Raw genomic sequence first — 17,884 nt, 5'->3', positions numbered from 1 at the left:
GGGGTACCTTAATGCTATTGGAAAACAATACTTTCCTTACCAATGGTAATAGGGCAAGGAAAGTGAAAAGGGTACTTGAATTTATATTTTTATTCATATCCAAACAATATTAGAAAATCAGAACTACAGTATAAATAGTATTGCAAGCACACCCCCTTTTTTATGTCTATATTGACTGGACTACTGTAAGCCTCAAGGCAGCACCTGGCTAGCATTGGTATTAATTTGTTCTATTTAAATTAGAATTGATAAATAAACATTAAAATTATCCTATAACCATCTTCGGTAAATTCAGAATATTTTTATGCACATTTTCAAGTTAATCAGTTCGTTAGTTCTGATGATGCGTCAAACGTGTATTTTTATCCTGTACATACTGTAAAACTGGATTGAACAATTTAAATCAGTTGACTGATTTATTTTAATTATCAATTAGAATCAATCTTAGATACATTTAAATAGATGAGCTAGCTTTGATTTCTTAAAAATAATTGAAAAGCGGGATAGTAAAAACTTTTTTTCACGATTTTCAATTTTAATGACAAACATTTTTCAATGAGAAAATATTTCAATTCTTACAAATCTTCAGACGAAGGATTTTAATTACCGTACACAGATGAAATAAATAATAGCAATAAATAAATTTGAAGGTTTATCACTAACCTATAACTGCACAATTTCCGTATTCTCTAAACCAAACAATAAAGTAACAAACAGGTAATAAATTGTGTTTTTTTCAAAAGAATCATTTCAAGCCATTTCATAAAACCTTTCGAATCATAGTTTATTTAAAATATAAAGGTTGAGATTTTTTGATCCAAAAATACCCTGATATATCTGAAAGTTTAGAAGAAAATTTGTTTTTAACACAATATTTATACTAATTATTTGGAATGCTGCTGGGACCATTTCTGTTTTTCATGATAGAAAAATGTGGCTCAGAAACACTTGGTAAAAACCAGTTGCACAAATTTTGGTTGTATTAGATTCTAAATCAATAGACAATAACTTGACTTGAAAAATTTATACTATATCTTACTGTATTATAGACTTATTACAGTTTTTGGTAGTTACCATGCCACCTATTTGAATTTATCAAGACCAGATTGATAAAATATTATACATTAAGCTTAATTTACAAAGACCAGCACTTAACTTACATTACAAGCACCTGAGGATAATTGCCAAATGATAATTGTAAAACATTATTTAAAGGTAGTTCTAAACAAGAGCAAATTTGAGTGAAAGAAAAAAATGTATAAGGAATATAATAAAATATGCAAAATGAAATTTCTGACATTGAGTGAAACTGAGTTTTTTTAGCAGACTGCTGCTAAAAAACAGATTGTCCCTACAGCATTCTAATATTAATCATGGGGTTCAACATAAAAAGTAAGAATAAATCAATTAAAAGTTTATATAACAGAGGCTAGTTTATCTTTTTTATGTATTTTGTAAAGTTGATAATATGATTCTTAACCTCTCATGATAAATGCAATGTTAGCAATAATTAATCCCAATTTTCACTACCAGAAATGGTTCCAAAAATATGAAGTTTAAATTACAAATATGGATTTTAATTACAATTTAAATTAATCAATTTAAAAATCCAGTTTATAGTTCAAGTTCAAGTTGAAATTCATTTACTTAAAACACGCATTAATAAAAAAATCAGAGAGCCTGAAAATTGTGAAATAATAGTAGCAATAGTTTTATAATCGATGGCATCGGCTAGTATAAATTTTCACATTGAGTTACATTCGAATGAAGATCGTGGAACAATGAGTTGATGTTGATAGTACCTATTCCGTAATATTGACTAGTCTTAGGCACAAAAATCGATCCATTATACGGTATGGAATAATACTGCACATTAACCAAAACACTAGTTCTAAATTTATCCAATTAGAAAAGTAAGCGCAATGTAACGCTGAGATAACGTCAGCACTGAAATGATTTGATGACAGTCAATAAGTATCAGTATTCTACATAAAAACAAAATATTAACAAGGTAACAAGGATTTTGTATAATAATTTATTCTAATAATCCCGGAAGAATTATTCCTTTATCACTTTATCAATTTTTAATCACCAAGCAAAGCTATCATTGAAATTTCAATTAAATGTATAATTCACCAACTTGGTTTTTCTTAGAAATAAAATGATCTAACATTGGCATACTAATGAGTCGAAATTGCTTTGTAGAAATGCATACACAACTTTTGTTCAAAATTCTTACTTGAAGCCACAAGAATTCCGATAGCAAATTGTCCTAATGTCTTTCCGCCATAATTTATAACCACTCAATCTTAGAGAGTTTTGCGGATTGGAAGCATCCAAAATTGTTTTTATTCTCATTATTTTAGTTCCGAAAAAAATAATGACACATTATTACAATTTTCAGAGCAGATGATATTGATAAGTTTATACAGTATTACAATAATAATAATATTATATCATACAATAAATTACATATATATATTAGATTTTTCAATTGCCATCTCGCAAGATAAATATCTGATCACATAGTGTTGGCAGAAAAACTCTTCAACCAATTTCAATTTATTATCTAAACAATTGAATCTTTGGTAGAATTATGTGTCATTATCCATTTATACATCATCCGTATTCACATATATATTCATGACAAAGCCATAAGTAAACAACACATTAGCAAAGCATGTGATTCTAGCACATTTGACAATTTTACAATTCACAGATGAGGTAAGGAAGTCCTCTAGTCCTCTATTGATTGCATTTTCATGAAAAATTTAACCTAAATTTCTTAGAAGATCACATGAAAGGGCAGGATTAAATACATCTGGTTAAAATTGAATAATTGAGATCTGGAATATACATTTAAATGCTAATTTAAACAACCAGTTCCAATTAAAGTCCATTGAAGAATATTTTGTGTTAACTTAAAATGATATTTCAATTGATAAATCTAATTGAGATTCAAGTTCTGTACTTGTCTTCAATAAACGAATAAATCTAAAAAGAAATCCATATGTGATGCATGCATCACATAAATAAGTAGCTTTATAAATAATAGCATAAATAATGATAACACAACAATAGTTATGTTTAAAGGGTATTATTGTATAATGAAATAAATTATAACAAAAACACAATTAGTAACATAAATTAGCCAGTCGAGTTAAAACGATTGGCTTAAAAAAGTACATTCTTAGACATGAAATGCACATATGTAATATTTTTGTAGTTTCAAATACATTTTTTAACAATATATTATGTATTGATTCCACTAAGTAGTTGTTATTTTTCGCGTATAAGTGTGAGAATGGAGGATGATTGAAAAATGAGCGCAAAATCACATGCAATATACGCGTATACAAGTCGTACCTAGATATTTGTCAAAACAGTGCTTCACAAGCCATAGCAGAGACCATCTCCTAGATTCGATTACTTAACTCGAGATAAGATTAATTCAAGTAAGAAAAGACACGGTTGTACCTATATTAGTCTCTGTGCTTCAAAGCCATAGCAGAGACATAACTCCTAGAACCATTTTAACAATCGATTATTAACTCGAGAGAAGTTTAAAAAATGCAAGTATGAAAAGAGGCGATTGTAGTTAGGCTTGGGCTCGATCAGACAGAACAGTCGGCATTTGAGGTGGAGGAGGAGGAGGAGGTAGTTGGGTTGGAGTTGGCAGAGCGCGAGCCGTCAAAGTATATTTTGAGCGGGCGCTCTTTGCGCGGCGAGGAGAAATGACACGTGGAGCCGAGCCGTGCGTTCTCCTTGTTCGTCAGCTCCTTCCTCTCTTCGTTGGTCAGCGTTTTCAGTTGTTCCCGATTATCCCTGCAACGAAATGCATTCATTTGGTCGACTAGTATGTATGAATGGTAGCAGACAAAAACGTTTCAAACAATACAAACTTTGTCATATTAAAGTTGCCTATATAGACCTACTTCACTTTCATGATCTATATTTATAGTATAATTCAACACAGTGCAATCTAAACTGAAATGTAATGTCCATTTTTATGAAATGTATTGCCATTCACTTATCATGATCATCATTATTCTCGTCTACTATCTTTACTCATACAAAGCTTGAAACTTTGAAAAAAATCTGGTGTGTTACACTCACACAACTTTCCTTGCTCATATTTGAAACTACGATCAGACTTCTGTATATGTGTATAAATATATAATTGTTTTCAAAGTACTTTTTCTTTGTGTGAATAATTGTGAAATTCGATGATTTTTTTAGTCGTCATTTTTTTAAAGTCGTCAAAACAGCTGTTCTACAGATGAAATATCTCGACTATGTGTTCTTTTTATGAACTGCGCTACCTACCTACCTCATGCACGAGAAGGAGGTTACTAAGTCCATTTCCCAAGGATGGGGTGGACCCCCCATTGTTTTCCCAGAAAGGAGACTCATGCCAGTTGATAGAGCTGATAAATAACTATACAGGGTATGAATTTGAAAAAAATCGGTCAAGTTATTTTTGAGAAAATCGTGAAAAACATGGTTTTTTAGTAATTATCCGCCGTTTTTCTCGAGAATATTACGGAGCTCCTGCAATTTTCCCAGGAAAAAAACTCATGTCATTTGATAGGGTTTATGAATAGCTATCCATGGTTTAAATTTGAAGAAAATCGTTAAAGCCGTTTTCGAGAAAACCGTGAAAAACATGGTTTTTCAGTCATTATCCGCCATTTTTCTCAAGAATATTACGGAGCTCCTGAAATTTTCTCAGAAATGAGACTCATGTCAGTTGATAGGGCTTATAAATAGCTATCCATGGTATAAATTTGAAGAAAATCGTTGGAGCCGTTTTCGAGATTAACTTGAAAAACATGGTTTTTTAGTAGTTATCCGCCATTTTTTCCGCCATCTTGAATTGGATTTTATTGAATTTCTTATTGTTGATGAGAGGGTTTTGACCATGCAAATTTTCGGGGGGGGGGGCAAGAAAAACCCAAGAGACCAGAGATGGGTGGCCAGGCGCCCTAGAGGCAATTTGGCCTTCCTCATTTGACCCCTTCCTCATTAAAGGAAGGACCTACAAAGGAGGCCAGGAGTAGAACTCACTTAGGTCACGAGGACTAATTAGTCTGAAGAGACTGCCAAGCAGCAAATCACACTGGATTGCGAGAGACTAGGGTCAAGGAGAAGGGCTCTGTTTAGCTGCAAGCAACCAGGTGATGAATGGGATGTTAATAAAGGGATTAACACCTAGATATTGTGAAGGGCACAGGTATTGGTTTGCCCAACTAACGTACTTGGGACACACTAGCTGTGGTTGACGTGTGGGGTTCTTTGAGCCTTTGGATCATTGAATCCGTCCCTTCAAGCATAACATAACAACTGGTACTCGTTCCAGAGATTTTGGTCGTGAAAGAAGAAAACAAAGGTCATAAATGCACCCAAAATTTGCAAAACAGGTCTATGATTATGCTAATCCAAAAACACTGATTCCACTAGCAAATAATGCTATTTGTATAAGTTTTGAGTACTTTTAACCATGACTTATGAAAATTTGTGGCAATAATAATCAAGAGACTTGTCATTTTATCTCCAGAATTGAGTGATATAAATAAAACCGGCTGGTTACAACTGAAATGAAAAAGTTGACACCATTCAAACTTAATAATTTAAAGTTTGAAGACAATTAGAGCCGAATGATTATCACTATAAAAAACAAGTTATTTCCTTTTAAACTCGATAATTCGGCTTATTTAAGCTGGCCACTAACGGTTGAACGTGCATGCACATACACTCATACACTAAATAAGCGAGAGGCTTCTAATATAAAATAAACAACCAATAATAATATTAATAAATCACTGGAAAATAAAAATTCATAATGATAAAAAAATAATTTGACCTCAAGTAGAGCAGCGATGAAAAAATAAACAATAAATTGAAAATACTAAAACCTAACCTCGAAAAATTTTTCTCTAAGCGTTTTGCTGTGATCACAGCTGCAATGAAAAACTATGTAAGTCGACTGTGTATGTGCATGCTCGTTCAACCGTTAGTGGCCAGTCTAGACAATCAAAGCCACCGGTTATTACTAAAATTAATAATCTGATACCCTTTTAATTTGACAAGTCAATTTCTCAGCAGCTTTGACAAATATCTCCACTGCAGTTATAAATTGGATCACTACTTTTTTATCTGCATTATATATATTACATGGAGTTCAACTGTCTTCAACAATATATATTTTTGGCTGTGGACAATGCCTGCAATATATATATATATTCATACAGACTTACGAATAATTTTTTATTATTCCTTATGATCATTTCTTGTTGTTGTGATAATGCATACTTTTTGTACAACAGAGATGGAACACGACTATTTTTTGCTACACACTCCTAATGAATATAATAATAATATCGAGTGACCTGTCTGACTCAGGTCTAGTGTCAAAGTTTGCAGGTCGCACCTGATCAATTTCAGGGCTTCTGAGATGACCTGACGACTGTTTTTAGGCAGCCGGGACCGACGAATTCAACGTGTACATCCGAAACACGCGAGTGACCCGAGAAAAATAATGAATGAAAATGGCGAGATAATTGTAGTGATTTGTTGTGACTGACCTATAGAAGAGCACAGACCCGTCGTCGATGCTGAGTGGCCAGCCTTCGCAGGTGTCGGCCTGCCGGTTCCACTCCATGTCCTGCACCGTCAGCACCGACACATCGCTCGGGAAGCCCACCGTCGACTTGCACACCTCCACAAACTCAACTGCAATACCGCTCACTTCTGAGATCTGCAACGCACCACACCGCACCGCACCATTATTACAACAAATCCATCCAGACAACAATTCGTTGTTTGTAGTAACTCAATGCAAAGTAAATTACAATATGCCCAGTTGATAGTAAAATTATGTTATAATTATCAATCTAGAGCTATTCAATTTTCAAATCAAACCCCCAGTTGCACGTACGTCGGTTAAAGTTTAATCACGGTAAAATGCTATACTTTAATCGAGATTAGCGCTAACCGAAGCAATTAAAACTTACATAATTTACTACAATGTTGATCTCACAACTTTTTCTATATCTCTTCTACTTTTTGAGATATCCGCTCTAAAAGAAGTGACATTTTAAAAAAACACATTTTCCTTCAATTTTTTGCTATTTTTGCTCTTATAAATTTTTGAATATCGATGGGAAAAATCCATGTTGATCATGAGCGAGCATCAAATTCTCTTCAATTTGATGTATAATTTCACAAGTTTACGCACATCTCCACGACTGTTGCAGCAGCTTCAGTGTTGAGTGTGAGATCTTCAGTTATGCAAAAATAGACCAATTGACAAAGGAATGTGGAGAGAATGTTTTGAACACAGTTTTTGACTTCCTTCTATTGCTATAGCAGATTCAATGTCGGGGTTGAAATTTTAATTTTGTAACAATTGATCACTTAACAATGAAATTTGAGTCTGGAACATCTGGTACATAATTTTTGACTTTGTAGCTTAATGAAGACTAGAAAAATTGAAGGAAAATGTGTTTTTTTAAAATGTCACATCTTTTAGAGCGGATATCTCAAAAAGTAGAAGAGATATAGAAAAAGTTGTGAGATCAACATTGTAGTAAATTATGTAAGTTTTAATTTCTTATAGAATAGTAATGTCTGTAAAATGCATAATTTTCGATTTATATGCGAGAAACCAAAAATGGTACCTTTGAACCACCCCCACCACCTTAGCACAGGGGGTAGGGGTGGTGACTTTTGATATGTTTACCTCCTCACTACCCTAAACAGAACTGCGGGGTCAAAAATTGTCTTCCAAACTTTTCCCTCTATACCTTTTTTTGAGCATTCATTGCCTGGACTATTAGCTGATATTAGCATTAAAAATTAGATTCTGTTTTTGAGGTTAGTTTTCGATCTGGTTCGTCTACAGACATACAGTACTGGCATCAGACAGCACATTTTTATGGCGCATGCCTAATGAATGATCACCACTTCAATAGCATAACCTTCACTTTGTGCCATTTGTTCACAATAATAACATCTGCCGATCAATACAACAGTTCATGAGCAAGTTCTTAAACTCAGAGGGTCGCTAGTATAAACATGTTTGATATAGTAACTGTAGTCAGGTATACTAGAGACGTAGATGGTTGAACAACTCGCTCATGAACTGTTGTATTGATCTCTGAGATCCGCAACTTGTAATTATACAGAGTTAGTGGGAATTATTATGAAAACAGATAAATATATCTTTTACAAGTATGATATTACAGTAGTAGGCTCCATAGGAATCCTATTCCAATTGAAAAAACTTTCTGCCGCTTCAAAACCTTTTTCTGCCATCTTGGATCCAACTTCATTTCGAATCCAGCTTCCTTTTGAACCCAAATTTTTTTCAAATGGGAAGGTAGTCATGTGATACATGATTTCGATCCAGAATTTCAAAGGAAAATTAATGGCGAAACCCGCACATCGATATCTCAAACCGTTTCAATAATCTCAACATTTGAAGGTACTAATATTATATATCTATAAAAGGCTAAGTCCCGACAGACTTAAACCACAGCCCAAACTACTGAGCCTAAAAACTTGAAATGTTGCACACTTGTTTATGGTAGCCTCAAGACATCCACCAAGAAAGGATTTTCAAAAATTTTCCCCCTTGAGGGAGCTGGGGCCCCCCAAATATTTTGTACTGTTCAATCGCTCATTGCACAGCAAAGTCATAAGGAAATTTTTTGTTCAGCTATAAAAAAAACTTAGATTTATGCAGAAAAATTCTGACCAGGAGCACAGGGGGGTCCAGGAGAGGGCATTTTTCGAAAATGTTCATGAAAAAGCACTACAGCTCAAACTACTTGGCCTACAGACTTAAAATTTTGCACAAATATTCATCAAACAAGACGCGCACTAAGAACGGATTTCGATATTTTGCCTCTAAGAGTTTCAAAGGATGAAAAAGGATCCCATTAAGTAAGCTTATGAACATGGTAATGTGAACGCCATAATATGAAACTGAGATAATTGACACGTGATATTCTAACATATGTTGTAATCATTGGAAAGTTTCAGATGGAGTCTCATACATTTCGATTAGAACAGAGCACAGAGATTTTCTTTGTTGGGAGTTTGTTGATAATTCTTTTTTCAAATTCAAATTTTATTGCCATCAAAAACCACATTAAAAATGTCTTAATAGACAAGATTACAATAACAAAATGTCAAACATAATTATACCTACATTTATTTGCAGTACGGCCAGAAAAAGACAAACTTGAGTACGAGCCGTGAGTTCTTTCAATATAAATATTTTGTGGATAAAAAATACGAGTTGATGAGATATGTGAGTAATTCCTTATATTTGATCCAAATGGTTATTTATATTGTAATAGTCGGGGACACTGCAATCAAAGGTTCTGTGGTTTCAACATGTTTTTTTAAATCACTCTCAAAAAGTTAATGCACCTACTATTGTGTTTTAGCACTACCTCCGTAAACAAAGCCATAGTGCATGACAGGTGGTTGATGGTAGCGTCAGCACAGGTAGGGCTACTACACCAATAAAAACACTAGCTGATATAGATCAGCTGAAATCAACAAATTGTTATTGGTGTAGGAGCCCTACCTATGCTGACGTCACCAGAATGAACTATGGCTTTGTTTACGGGGGTAGTGGTTTGAGACACCTCTGATGCTATCATAGTTTCACCAATATACTGTTCCACAGCTTCCTATCTCTTGCAGTCATTAACTATATCATTCTATAATAAAGTAAAGAACTGGCTTATACAGTATGGGATAGGAAAATTATGTTTTACGCATCATCAGGTCTGAACTACTGGACTGATTAACTTGAAATTTTGCATATAGATTCTTAATTAGCCAAGGATGGTTCTGACCTATTTTCAATTCTTCAAAATTTCATTCCGTCAAGTTTTAAATAGTCCCTTGCGCTGCACGGGTTCCTGCTAGTAAATGATACAAAAATGAAATTAATGAGTACGGTACCTATACATTGAATAATCCATATACATTACGTAATTACACTACATTACACTAATAGTGTTCACTAACATTTTAAGACTTTGAACAAAAAAAAAAAAAAATTGTCATAGTAACTGCTATCACAAGTCGGCCTAGTATTATTAATTGACCGAGCGAAGTCAGGTCTAAGATTCAAGTCGACGGTTTGGCATTTCTCTTAATGTTTAAATGTTTAAATGTTTGAATGTTTAAAAGTTTATATGTTGCGCATTTACGGCGAAACGCGGTAATAGATTTTCATGAAATTTGACAGGTATGTTCCTTTTTTAATTGCGCGTCGACGTATATACAACGTTTTTGGAAATTTTGCATTTCGAGGATAATAATAAAAGGAAAAAGGTGCCTCCTTCATACGCCAATATTAGAGTAAAAATCAGACTATAGAATTATTCATCATAAATCAGCTGACAAGTGATTACACAGATATGAGGAGAAGCCAGTCTATTGCTGTATTTCCATAAGGTCTATAGTTTCAATCAGGTACTTGTGGATGAGAATACTGCGTGAGGTCTACTGTTCACAGAACAGCTAGTATTTATCAAGCTGTGTACAGACTTGTACCACGAACACACGTTGTACGCATTCAAGATTGTTAGTTAATAAACAGAGTAATGTGTTTCTGTGATAACTTAAATGATAACTTATTACTATTGGAGAGTTACTTGCATATGAGATTGCAATATGTTATGATACATAATCATAAATCTGATTCCTTTTATTGTTCATCTGGTGTGCCACAGGGCTCTAATCTTGGGCCACTACTTTTTCTATTATTCATTAACGATCTTCCTTCGTTTTTAAAAATTCTTCTTGCCTCATGTACGCTGACGATGTTAAACTAGTAGTTCTGTGAACAGTAAACCTCACGCAGTATTCTCATCCACAAGTACCTGATTGAAACTATAGACCTTATGGAGATACAATAATAGACTGGCTTCTCCACACATCTGTGTAATCACTTGTCAGCTGATTTATGATGAATAATTCTATAGTCTGATTTTCACTCTAATATTGACGTATGAAGGAGGCTCCTTTTTCCTTTTATATTATCCTTGAAATGCAAAATTTCCAAAAGCCTTGTATATACGTCGACGCTCAATTAGAAAAGGAACATACCCGTCAAATTTCATGAAAATCTATTACCGCATTTCGCCGTGAATGCGCAACATATAAACATTCAAACATTAAGAGAAATGCCAAACCGTCAACTCGAATCTTAGACCTCACTTCACTCGGTTAATTATTCATCATAAATCAGCTGACAAGTGATTACACAAGATGTGTGGAGAAGCCAGTCTATTGCTGTATTTCCTCAAGGTCTATAGTTTCAATCAGGTACTTGTGAATGAAAATACTGCGTGAGGTCTACTGTTAACAGAACTACTAGTTACGTGTATGTTACAGACAGGCAGACAGACCTTAACGGAAGCGAGTTATATAGAACTTATAAATTAATGTTGTGTATTATTCAGCTGAAATCATGTGTCGGCGCATAAAGTCTGTCTGTCTGACAGTCTGTGTGATAACTGCCAAATAATAGCATCAGCTTCTTTAAATGAATGGAAAAATTATAGAAATAGCATGCAAACAAATCCAGCTGACTGATAAATGAAATCAAACAATTTTTTACTTTCCTTGCCCTATTACCATAGGTAAGGAAAGTATTGCTTTCCGAAAAAAATTAAGGTTCACCAATTTTTAAATTTCTATACGTTTCAAGGTCCCCAAAAAAGAGTCCAAAAAAGTGGTTTTTGGGTATTAGACTTTATGTGTGTTGGTGTGTGTGTGTGTGTGTGTGTGTGTGTGTGTGTGTGTGTGTGTGTGTGTGTGTGTATGTGTAGACGATATCTCATCTCCCAATTAACGGAATGAATTGAAATTTGGAACTTAAGGTCCTTACAATATAAGGATCAGACACGAACAATTTCGATCTAATGCAATTTAAGATGGCGGATAAAATGGCGAAAATGTTGTCAAAAACAGGGTTTTTTCGCGATTTTCTCGAAAACGGCTCCAACGAGTTTGATCAAATTTATACCTAAAATAGTCATTGATAAGGATAAGCTCTATCAACAGCCACAAGTCCCCATGTAAAAATCCTAGGAGCTCCGCCCCATCTATGCAAAGTTTGATTTTAGATTCCCAATTATCAGGCTTCAGATACAATTTGAACACAAAAAAATCTGGTGTGGCGCACTCACACAACTTTCTTTGCCGTTATGAAAATGATGAACTTACTCTAGTGTTCCCGCGCATATCAAATCTACTATTCTATTTTTGAAAATCTCTGCAATTAATAATGTTCAGTAACATTTTCACCTAAAATTTAAAATGAGCTCGAAATTCGAGAAATAGTTATTTGTGCAACTAGTGCGCTAAGTGACAGTTTGCTGCCCGAAAGAAACGTTTACGCACGAGCCGTAGGCGAGGGCGGAATGGTTTCTTGAGTGCAGCAGAGAAACTTTGCGCACGTATTTCACATTAAATTTTTCCTACAGTTACCATTGAATATGAGAAGTGGTTGATTATTGGTAAAATGATGGCTGAATCCATGAAATGTTTGTCTGTATAGTTTTTTATTAATAAAAACTTTAATTTATTTTAAACTTGATAATCCAATTAAAAATTAATAATCAATAATTCATTCAAATTAAAAATTAAATTAATCCAATTAATTTGAAAATTTGAATAATTTTGAGTAAATCTTAATTTCTAAAAAAATTGCCAACCAATCAATTTATGAATGAAAAAATATTATTTGAAATAATGAATAATTAATGATATTCAAAATGTATAATTTAATGAGTTCTCATTCTTATTTATTTGAAAAAATAATCATAAAAAATATAGATAGAACAAATTCGCATTCAAAATACACGCCAACAATGCCAATAGCTGATTGGGATGACTGCAAGATAATATGCAAAGTATTAAGAGTACACAAAGTAATACTTTGCGCACTAAAGCGGAAAAGTGATTCTTTGCGTTCTGCAATCAGTGCAGGAATGGTCACTTTTCAAGGTAACTGTAGGAAAATGTTATTATTTCAATTGCAAACTGTTGGCAACTGTTGATTCTATTTAATCATTCACTATGAAGAGATAGCCGACTTCGTGTGTCTCCAGCGTTGTACGGTCACCAGCTGGCTTGGATCTTTGAATAGTAGACTTGAGATGCGCGTGAACACTAGCGTCAGGTGATAAATTTTCATAACGGCAAGGAAAGTTGTGTGAGTGCGCCACACCATATTTTTTCTTATGCGCTTTCAATGTTATTTTTATATCCTGAAAATGAACGAAGGAGTGAGTCAATGTTGTTGTCCAACGATCTTGAGCTGTAAAAAGGTTCGAAGAATTCGTGTTCAAAATTTGAAGCTGATTGATCAATTCTCTCTAAAGTTCTTGTCGAACATACAAACAGACAGAAAACGACTTCGAGCTCTAGTAAGTCAATTTTAATTCAATTCAATTTTTCTTCTGTCTGTGACCAGTGTATATACCGGATAGACATTGTCGATTATTAAAAACACAAAAGTTCAAATATTTACACTAATCTCAAGATGGCCGATCGAAGAGACTGACAAAACATACAATCTCCTCCTCACTCAAAGAATAGAGAGGGGATGTTAATTAGCTTCTCTTGGAGCACTTTCTTGAACACTTTCGCCTCCAGCTCCCGCACATGCAGTGGAAGTCTATTGTAGATTTTAATGCACGCATTGGGTAGCAAGTGTGCAGCTTAGCCAATCTAGAGTAGGGAAGGTCAATCTTGTCTCGCCCTCTAGTTGAATAGCTGTGTATCTGTGTTGGAGTGTGTGAAGTTGGCCTTTCTGAAGTACAAGGGAGTTCAGCACATATTGACTGAAGACAGTGAGTATTCCCAGCCTCCTGAAAGCGGCCGACAATGCTCAGTGATGATGTTATTATACGAACCACTTTCTTCTGTAGGAAGAGACTTTTGTGACATCCACTTGCATGCCCCCAAGTGCAATCCCGTAGTTGATGTGGCTGTGAAACAGACCATGGTATGCAGTAACCAGGTAATTCCTCGGAACATGGCTTCTCAGTTTCCGTATCAGATAATATGTTACTTTGGAGAGTTGGTTACATATCATATCAATGTGCTGGTCCCATGTCAGTGATGAGTCAACCATAAATCCAACGAGCTTAACCTCAGGCCCACCAAAAGGAGAACTGCCAAAAGTGAGACTTCGATAACGCTCGTTCAACTAACAGAAGCATGAGTGTTACCTCCAGATGTTATAACTCAGCTCAGTGTAATAATATAAATGTGAGATCCGCAGTACATGATCAAGACCTAACAAAAAGTACCGACCCAGTAACTGCAACGGGTAGCAGCTAATTGCGACCGAGTATCGATCAGGTGATTGCGTCTTTGCGTGCCGACAAAATTCAACTCACATCGTAAATTGAATGTGAATTTTTTTCAAAAAGTAAAAGGAAAGATTGAAAAAGTAAAGTTTTTTTAATAACAACATGTTAATATATTATTTAAAATGTCCAATCACAGTGTTCGGTAACCTTCATTACAAAGAACGTTACATTCAAAAAACTGAATGGAAACGTTACCTGCGCATGCGCATCATGTTATAATCAGATGGCCTTGTAGATCCGCTGGGTTCAACAGTCTGCTACTTTACAGTTTTTACGACTCTAAAAACAGCTGATCTTTAAAATAAAGATGTTGATGTTTGATTTTTAAAAAATCATAAATATTGCAAAATAAGCTGAAAACATAACAACAAGGTACCTTTGATTTGAGGCCCTGTAGACTGTCTTCTCGCTCGACAGCGATCTCCTGAAGCGATGCAAGCTGCAGTTTGGAGGGATACCACCGTCGCAGGAAAACAAGTAGTTGTGAAGGTGATGTAACTATTTCGGTTTCGGGCAGCTCCTGAATGAGCAGTTCGGGGTTCGAGGTGAGCATTACGTCTTCCTCCCACACCTGCTCGTCCAGGCAGGCCTTGGTTGGATTGCGCCAATTCTTCTTCCGTAATCTACATCTAGACACAATAATTCGATTCAATTCATTTTAAAAAATTCTGTTTATTTCTAACCTAAAAAAAAATTTAGGTTAGAAGTAGTCAAACTTAGTTTCGGTGTAAGTGCACGTCCAGTGCCAACATACCTATTATCAAATTTTTGGTTGGGATCGATTTAGTATGTTATTTTGAGCACAAAATCACAAAAACTAAACGGCGCTTACTATTGTTTTTTAAATAAACTAAGCATAAAACACAATTTTACATGCATTTAACTTATGAGTAGCAGCCATTTTGATTATTGGACGTGCACTTTAGCCCTTAGTTTCGATTAAAATAAGATAATATTGAGGTTAACGTTATCTAAAACAATATTTAGATCGATTATAACTAGTAGTTCTGTGAACAGTAGACCTCGTGCAGTTATAAACCACAACCTCCTCTTATACTGTCCATCAGAGTAAATATATGATGGTTCGGCAAGATATCGTTGTGAAAATGGCTGTTGGGGTTGGTGTATTAAAAACATCAAAAGCTAATCTCCTTCAAGACATACTGGCAACAGGTCAGCCCGAGTTGAAAGCAGAGAAAGGTCGAAAGAAATATTTTATTTGGTCTATGTTAGATTCTCTTGAGAGGTCTATGTTATTTTAGTTATTAAGGTCTATGCTATATTAGTTATTGCGTCATGCAATAAATAGTCCACATGACAGCTGATTTTTTACCAAGTTACATTGAGATATTTATTGCATGCAACTAATCCACTCGCTGATTTATGATAAAAAATTCTATAGTCTGATTAATCCTATCTTCAGAGTAGATGATAATATACAATATATAATTATGTATAATAGTGATATCGGAGTATGGAGGAAATTGCTTTCCCTTTCATATTAAAATGCAAAACCTTGTGTAAACATCGACGCGCAGTTGAAAAAGTAATATTCCTGCCAAATCTCATAGAATTCTATCAACGCGTTTGGCCGTAAATGCGTTACATACATACATACTTACAGACAGACGAAAGAAAATCCGAGTTAAAAACATAGACCCTACTGCGTTTGGTCAACTAATCAATATGAATGTATTTTGTTATTTTAAGATAAAATACTTATGCCCGGTTTCACCAAGCTCGGTCAAGACATTTGAACACGGTCAAATCAGGTAGGGTTTACAACAAATAGTACACTAGAACATATTCTATAGTTACTACTAACTAGAAGTTCGGAGAACAGTAGAACTCGCTGCACTCACTAACATCACTACTCACATACACGCCGGCCTATTCACACACAAACACACATACAAATCGGATTTAAAGTATGATGATATATGCAATAGGATCGGTGGAGGACGCTGAGAAATAGAAGTTCTTTACAATTTTTTACAAAAATTATCGAATTCTAAATTTAAAAAAATTTTTGTACATGTGATATATAAAATGAGACCACCTTGGAGCGCTGAAGAATAAAGGTCCTCTACACTTTTTAGCTCGGAAGCACGGTTGAAAAGATGTAAAATCTGAAACTTAGATGGGGACTTCGAAAAAAAATTAAAAAAATTTGAACAGTGATACATGAAATGATACCGCTTTGAAGCTCTGAGAAGAATGATCCCAATTTGAACCTGATCCGATAAAGTATTGAAAACTTAGGTTGATTTTTGGGGTAAAATTTCCGAATGAAGGGCCGCCATCATAAAACGGGGATGAATTTAAAAATGTTAAATAATATATACGTTTTTGCGCCTTGTTTCAAAGTACTTGTATACCAAATTTTATCCAAATCGGTCCATAACTGCGACTGTAACTGCGTTACAAACAAACAAACGCTGATTGACTTAAAACATAGAATTCTCTTCGCTCATTCAATAATTCCAGTGCACACTCTTTCAAGGCGTACCCGGCTTGGCCATGTTCAAATGTCTTAGCCAAGCTTAGAAAAACCGGGGTTCATACTAAAGATACAAAAGTTTTGACAACTTTTTTGGAACCGTAAAATAAACTTTTTCACGGTCAAATTAGAATAAAATATATAAAAATAACATGCCGGCGTAGCCACATAAACGTTGGAGCGTTGTAACTTCAGTCCACACAGAGCACAGTGTATTCATTTACCAAACAAGGGTTCGATTCTCATTTCTTATAACTTTTATAATATACAACTAAGGTGGAAAAGGAGCTAAACTATCTTACAAACATCTCATATAATTCAGCACAGAGGAAATTAGAAATAACTTTCAACTGCATCAAAAATACTCCATAACAAATCAGATGAAATAATATGTAATTTTCAGAGAACTTTTCAATTATTTACCATCATGGATTTAAATAGTAACCATTAATAGCAGAAAAATAAAATGTTAGCCATCAGTAATTTGTATTTTTATTAAAAAATAATTTTCTTAATCACAATAATTTGTATCTTTGTCATGTTGATATATTATTATAAGACACATGATATTGCAAACTTAAGTAATATTGTCTTACTTGTTATAGGGTATCTTCATGTTGAACTTTTTATTTCTACTTAATTCGTTGAGAATGTCTTGTTTCGTTTTTCCAACAGTCTGACCTTTGACTATAACCCAATCACATAGGAACTTGAACGGCTGAAAATAGAAATTGAAAATCAATAACATAATTAGAAAAATTCAAACACAAGTATGCTAAAATGAAAAATACAAGTACCTATGCAAAATAAACAACAATTTGGCAAATTATTACTAAATATACTGCTGAATACAAGACGAGCAATAGTCTATTACAAGTTTTGCAGTTTTCTAGTTGAATTCTCTAATTCTATTCATTTCATTTCAAATTAATATTTTTATCTATCAAAAATCAATTCAGGACTAATTTAATTT

The 17,884-nt window shown here is 34.2% G+C and overlaps 1 protein-coding gene across 1 annotated transcript; it reads right to left on the bottom strand.

Moving 5' to 3' along the window:
* Positions 1-514: 514 nt before the first annotated feature.
* LOC120351857 (ubiquitin carboxyl-terminal hydrolase 47-like) lies at positions 515-17,651 on the bottom strand. The gene is made up of 4 exons (XM_039430552.1): positions 17,508-17,651; positions 14,788-15,040; positions 6,585-6,757; positions 515-3,825 (listed from the first exon to the last, which is right to left on the bottom strand). The coding sequence occupies exons 1-4, from the start codon at positions 17,525-17,527 to the stop codon at positions 3,615-3,617; spliced, it is 657 nt and encodes a 218-aa protein (XP_039286486.1). The 5' UTR covers positions 17,528-17,651; the 3' UTR covers positions 515-3,614.
* Between the last annotated feature and the right edge of the window lie 233 nt (positions 17,652-17,884).

Source organism: Nilaparvata lugens, chromosome 6 (genome assembly GCF_014356525.2).
Source record: "Nilaparvata lugens isolate BPH chromosome 6, ASM1435652v1, whole genome shotgun sequence".
In the NCBI taxonomy this organism is placed as follows: domain Eukaryota; kingdom Metazoa; phylum Arthropoda; class Insecta; order Hemiptera; family Delphacidae; genus Nilaparvata; species Nilaparvata lugens.
The sequence above is the reverse complement of the archived record's forward strand: the minus strand, read 5'-3'. Positions and strand labels throughout refer to the sequence as shown.

Bases quoted from the DNA above. Each gene is read 5' to 3' on its own strand.
- LOC120351857 (XM_039430552.1), bottom strand. From the start codon at position 17,527: ATGAAGATACCCTATAACAA. The intron at 15,041-17,507 runs GTAAGACAATAT...TATTGTGTCTAG, and splicing joins ATGAAGATACCCTATAACAA to ATGTAGATTACGGAAGAAGA. The intron at 6,758-14,787 runs GTACCTTGTTGT...GGTGCGTTGCAG, and splicing joins TACAGGGCCTCAAATCAAAG to ATCTCAGAAGTGAGCGGTAT.